This window comes from Corvus brachyrhynchos, unplaced genomic scaffold (genome assembly GCF_000691975.1).
Source record: "Corvus brachyrhynchos isolate BGI_N302 unplaced genomic scaffold, ASM69197v1 scaffold61, whole genome shotgun sequence".
Classification (NCBI taxonomy): domain Eukaryota; kingdom Metazoa; phylum Chordata; class Aves; order Passeriformes; family Corvidae; genus Corvus; species Corvus brachyrhynchos.
The window spans coordinates 6,936,582-6,941,999 of NW_008236478.1; the positions used below are offsets into that span (position 1 = coordinate 6,936,582).

Below are 5,418 nucleotides of genomic sequence, written 5' to 3' on the forward strand. Positions count from 1 at the left end.
AAGCTCTCCGACCCCTACACCTGCTTCGCCACCGAGGGTGGGCGGCACCTCCACGTCCTGCACACGGTAGGACCGGCACCGGGGACCAGGGACCCCTGGCCGGCCCCCGCCTGACCCCGCTGCCGGTTGCAGTTCGGGGACTGCCTGTACATCGCAGTGAACGGCGACGGGACGCAGAGCGAGGACGGCCTGCGCCGGACCCTCTTCGTGCTGCGGCGCTTGCTGGAAGTTCACTGTGGCCTCGTCACGCTCGACTCGCACCTCATCCGCAAGGAGTGAGCGGGCACAGCCACCGGCACAGGCTGGCATGTCGGGATGTTGGGGTGGCTGCCCCGAGGTGCCTTAATGCAGCACCGGGGGCTGGGATTGGGTGTCTCCAGCTGGGATCCCCCCTTTGCAGCAGGACCCCCTGCCTGCCGGGCTGCAGCTGGGTTTTGGTGTGTCCGTCCCGTGTGGGGAGCTGGGTTTTGGTGTGGACGTCCCACACAGGGAGGTGACAGCCACCAATGAGTTTACATTCTCTGACCGCTGCAGGTTGCGGCCGGCTGATTCGGAGCAGCGGGAGCGTGTGTGGAGCCTGCTGCGGGGCCTGCTGGAGACCTACAGCCACCTGCGGGAGGAGGACCAGAGCTTTGCAGTGGAGGTACCAATGCTCTGGGGTGTCCCTCACTTTTGGGGTGTTCCAGGGGTGGGCGGCTGTGTGGAGTCCCAGGATGTGGGAAAAGGTGGTGGGTTGGGGACTTCAGGGCAGCTCCCCTCAGCAGTGGAAGCTCAGAGCTGCCTGTAGGGCTGCAAGGCTGGGTTTGAGGGAGTTCAACAGCCTTTCCTGCTCCTGCACCCCAGGCCGTGGAGCGGCTGATCCATCCTCAGCTGTGTGAGCAGTGCATCGAGTTCCTGGAGCGACAAGTGGTACAGTACATCAACGCTAGCCCCGAGCGTGGCGGGGACGAAGTGGGCCATGCCTTCCTCCTGGTGCACACCAAGCTGCTGGCCTTCTACGGGTTTGAGGGAGTTCAACAGCCTTTCCTGCTCCTGCACCCCAGGCCGTGGAGCGGCTGATCCATCCTCAGCTGTGTGAGCAGTGCATCGAGTTCCTGGAGCGACAAGTGGTACAGTACATCAACGCTAGCCCCGAGCGTGGCGGGGACGAAGTGGGCCATGCCTTCCTCCTGGTGCACACCAAGCTGCTGGCCTTCTACTCCAGGTGTGCCCAGCCCCACCACCCTCCCCAGGGCAGCCATTTGTCCTGCCAGCTGACCCTTTCCTTCTCTGGCCTGCAGCCGCAACGCCAGCTCCATCCGTCCAGCTGATCTGCTTGTCCTCATCCTCCTGGTTCAGGACCTGTACCCCAGCCAGAGCGCCGAGGAGGAGCTTGGCCTGCAGGTGCTTTAGAGCAGGACTGGGGGAGCAGCAAGTCAGGGCTCTCCCATGGGGTGATGCCTTGACAGCTGGGGCTTAGGGGTTTTTTCCCTCTTTTTGAAAGCCCACAGCAGGGAATGTTCTCCCTCAGGGACCCAAGAGAAGTGAGAGCATCCCTGTGAGTGGCCCTGGCTCCCATGGAGCTGCAGACAAGGACTCAGATGACCAAGTGAGTCCTTGAGATCAGGAGCTGCAGGATGCTGGAAGGGTTGCCTGCATCGCTGCCATCGCTGACCCATCTGTTTTTGCTGGCAGGACACAGATGATCTCTCTGTGCCTGAGGTCTACTACACACCTGAGCCCTCACCAAGCAGGCACAGTACAGGTGAGTGCCCAGCTGGGCAGCAGCCATGCCCCACACCCCCAGCCCTGCAGAGGCTCCGGGGCTGTGAGGGGGGCTGGAAGGGTGCCCTGCCATGTTCTCTGCAGGCAGTGAGAGCTGGTCAGAGGGAGCCGAAATGGTGAGCATTGGGGAAGTTGATGCTGCAGACGTCCAGGTGAGCACGGAGTCCTGCAATACCTCCCAGCTCCACACCTCACCAGCCTGTCCCAGTGCCCTTTGTGGTCTCTGGTCCTTTTCACTCATCTCTTGCTGTGCTGCAGCTGTGGGTGCCCTGCGTCCCCCATGTTGTGCATAACTGTGACAGCTCTGATCTCCTTCTCTGAGGCATTGCTTACAATGAGCTGTCAGCAGAGAGGGAGAGGGGCTGCCTCAGAGCAGTCCAGTGTCTCCCTCTGCTGCCGTTGGGCTTTCTGGGCTGCTTTCCTTATGGAAAAGCACACTGCAAGCAAACACTGGCCTCCGTTTAAGGCATTTGCAGCCTTAATCTTTGCAACAGGCTTCTTCTCTTCTGCTCCTCTGGGGTCCCTGGGCGCTTTCCTCACTGCTGATCTTTTGCTACATGGCCCCTCCAGCTCCTTTGGTTCTGTCATGCCTGGTTGCAGCTTTCAGGGCAATGACGCATCCCTACAGAGCATCCTTTGTGCGAGCTGTCTCATCCCCACAGGGCACTGAGCACCTCCCCTGTCTTCCCAGATGGCAGAGGACTTGCTCCAGACCTTGGGGCCTCTGGTCCCTGAAGCTTCAAACCCCAGAAGGATCTTTCTGGACGCCAGCCTGCGGGAAGGTTACTACCCCTTGCTGCCGCACACCATGCACTGCCTCCCGCTCTGGCCAGGCATCTCCCTTGTGCTACTGACCAAGGTGAGCTGCCTCTGAGGTGAGGGAAGCTATGCTGGACTGAGTCCTGCCTGACCTGCCTCTCCCTTCCCTGGCAGGGCCCCATGACCCAGGTGGCCATCACCTTGTACCAGCTGCTGGATGGTTTCTTGGTGCTGGAGAAGAAGCTGGAAGAGGGACCAGAGGTGGGAGTCGCACGCTCCTACCCGTTCCTCGCTGAGCTGCGGCAGCGCATGGACAAATTTGTGAAGAAGCTGAGTGGACATGACATCCAGGTGGGAGTGGGGACATGAGGACCCTGTCCTGTTGTCCCCACAGCCTGACACAGTCCTGTCTCTTTCTAGTTGCAAAACACCTGGTTGGACTTCAAGAACAAGATATTTTCACGGAGCGAGCCTGGGAGCTCCCTGGAGTGAGTAGGGGGAAGCCAGGGAAAGTCTCCAGGACAGGCAGGGACCTTTCCCAGCCTGGGGACCAGCACTGTCCCTGCAGTGCTAGGGACCCAGTGTCCAAACCTGGTGTCTGTGTCCCCTGGCTCAGGCTGCTGCAGTCAGTGGCAAACGTGAAGCGGCAGCTCTGCTCCGTGTACCGCCAGCTCTTCCTGACCTCTGCTGGCCACAGCCTGTCCCAAGGGCTGCGGGACCGTGCTCAGAAGCTGATGAGGTGAGTGCGTGGGATGGTCAGCATCCCCAGGGGGCTGCCCCACACCCAGCTGTGCTGGGGCATGTGGGTCCTGGCCTCTCACTGTGCTTCTTCTTGGCAGGGAGAAGCTGCTGGACTGGCGGGACTTCCTGCTGGTGAAGAGCAGGCGCAATATCACCATGGTGTCATACCCATCTCTGCAGCTGGGAACCCAGCCTGGCAAGGGGGTGTCCCCACGGGGGTAGCAGATGGGGAGTGGGACCCTATCCCCTGGCACCGGGATCAAGGGGAGGAATGTAGTGGGCAAAGGTGGTTTCCCTGAGGCTCAGGGGCTGTCCTGGAAGGGCACCAAAGTTGTTGGACACCCTTAACCCATCCCACGTACCTGGAAGACTTTCCTGGTCTGGTGCACTTCATCTATGTGGACCGCACAGCTGGACAAATGATGGCACCATCGCTCAGTGTGACAGAGAAGTCCAGCTCAGAGCTGGGCAAGGGTCCCCTGGCCACCTTCATCAAGAGAAAGGTACTACTCATGGGGTAGGTGTGGGGTGGGAACCGCAGAAGAGGGTGGAAATTGGAGGGGTTTCTGCTCAGGCTTCAGATGCCCCTTGTCCCCCAGGTCTGGTCCCTGATCACACTGGCCCGGCGATACCTACAGAAGGGCTACACGACACTGATGCTGCAAGATGGCGACTACTGCTGCTCCTACTTCCTCTGGTTTGAGAATGAGATGGTATGTGGGGCCAGGAAAGGGCTGAGCTCCTCTTTCCCTGTAGACACAGCCAGCTCTGACTCCTCAGTAGTTCCATCCCAGCTCCTGCCCTCTGCTGTCATTTCTCCCCAGGGCTACAAGCTGGAGGTGATGGAGGTACCAGTTCTGTCTGACGATTCTGCTCCCATTGGGATGCTGGCAGGGGACTACTACAGGTGAGCAGTTTGCCAGCCCTGTGGTTTGGCACCAGGGCTCGAAGCTCTGATGGCACAGGGGTCCCTGTGAGTGATGGCAGGATGTCACTGCAGGGTGGTACCAGTTGTGGTGTCACTGGGGTTGCACCAGCCCATCTCCCCGGGCTGGTGCCATGGTTTTGCTGTGTCCTTGCAAAGTACTTTATAGAGGGAAGGTGGTTAGAAAGGGGTTTCCTGTGTGCACTGTACCTGCCAAGGTCCCTGTCTTCTCCTCCCCAGGAAGTTGCTGCGTTATTACAGCAAGAACCACCAGGCAGAGGTAGTGAAGTGCTACGAGCTGCTGACTGTGCACCTGGGCATCATCCCCTCCGAGCTCATGGTCCAGCAGGCCTGCGACTTGGCCCGGCGCCTCTGGGAGCCATCCCGCATCCCTCTGCTCTGAGCTGCCTCCAGCCACCTTGGGGCCAGGATTAAAGTGGGTGTGTGGGTGTTCCCAGAGCCTGGGTTGCTTTCTCAGTATCTGTGTGCCATGCCATGGATTGTGCCTGCAGGCAGCAACTGGCAACTTTCCCATCCTCCAGCCTGGCCAGGGCTGGCATTGTCTCCTTTCCTGCTCCCCATGCTGCCACCCAGCAGCCAATGGGGACAGGCAGAGAACGGGGCCGGGAGGTTGTTTACAAATCACTGTCTTGCTGAAAAGTGCATTTCCAGAGCAGGATTTATAATGTTAGCTTGGCATTACTGCCAGGCTTTGGCCAGAGATCAAGATAGTGTAGCCAAACCTGAGTGGAGCAATGGTCTAGGGTGCATCTCTCTTCCCCCTGACCCTGAAATGTGGGGTGCAGGGCCCTCAGAGGTTTGGCAGGCTCTGGGGAGGTGCAGCCCATCCTGCACCCCCTTCCCTGCACTCAGGCTTCCAGGCACCAGTTAGCCACAGCTCTGAGCTTAGCTGGGAGCAGCAAGTAAATCCTGAGGCAGCTTATGTGTTTCCCAGGCACGTCTGGGCTCAGTGCACGTCCAAACCTCAAGTACAGCTGGGAATGGGGCCAGCCCCAAGGAACTCATGCAGCCACTGCCCCTTGTTGCTCCCGTGCCACTTGCTGGAGCTGGGGACGGCGATTCAGGGAGCACTGGACCATGACAGGGCCTTTGCCCCATCGTGCTGAGCTGGAATTTGCCCTGCTGAGCAATAGTGCTGGATTCAGAGCCAAGCTCATCCCCAAGCTGCCCCTTTTCCTGTGGCTTTTGGGGCTTGCCTGCTCACGGGG

At 59.9% G+C, this 5,418-nt stretch overlaps 1 protein-coding gene across 1 annotated transcript in view; it reads left to right on the plus strand.

The window, feature by feature from the left end:
- The window catches only part of LOC103624635 (Hermansky-Pudlak syndrome 1 protein homolog), a 112,120-nt gene extending 107,472 nt beyond the window's left edge, over positions 1 to 4,648 (plus strand). The window contains exons 13-29 of the mRNA XM_017725869.1: positions 4 to 66; positions 133 to 275; positions 535 to 643; positions 1,044 to 1,204; positions 1,281 to 1,383; positions 1,484 to 1,588; positions 1,675 to 1,744; positions 1,849 to 1,916; positions 2,456 to 2,623; positions 2,698 to 2,874; positions 2,944 to 3,011; positions 3,140 to 3,262; positions 3,363 to 3,428; positions 3,623 to 3,767; positions 3,864 to 3,977; positions 4,089 to 4,171; positions 4,430 to 4,648. Coding sequence (XP_017581358.1) covers positions 4 to 66; positions 133 to 275; positions 535 to 643; positions 1,044 to 1,204; positions 1,281 to 1,383; positions 1,484 to 1,588; positions 1,675 to 1,744; positions 1,849 to 1,916; positions 2,456 to 2,623; positions 2,698 to 2,874; positions 2,944 to 3,011; positions 3,140 to 3,262; positions 3,363 to 3,428; positions 3,623 to 3,767; positions 3,864 to 3,977; positions 4,089 to 4,171; positions 4,430 to 4,592 — 1,929 coding nt within the window. The 3' untranslated portion in view covers positions 4,593 to 4,648. The remainder of the gene's footprint in view (positions 1 to 3; positions 67 to 132; positions 276 to 534; positions 644 to 1,043; positions 1,205 to 1,280; positions 1,384 to 1,483; positions 1,589 to 1,674; positions 1,745 to 1,848; positions 1,917 to 2,455; positions 2,624 to 2,697; positions 2,875 to 2,943; positions 3,012 to 3,139; positions 3,263 to 3,362; positions 3,429 to 3,622; positions 3,768 to 3,863; positions 3,978 to 4,088; positions 4,172 to 4,429) is intronic.
- Positions 4,649 to 5,418: the final 770 nt, after the last annotated feature.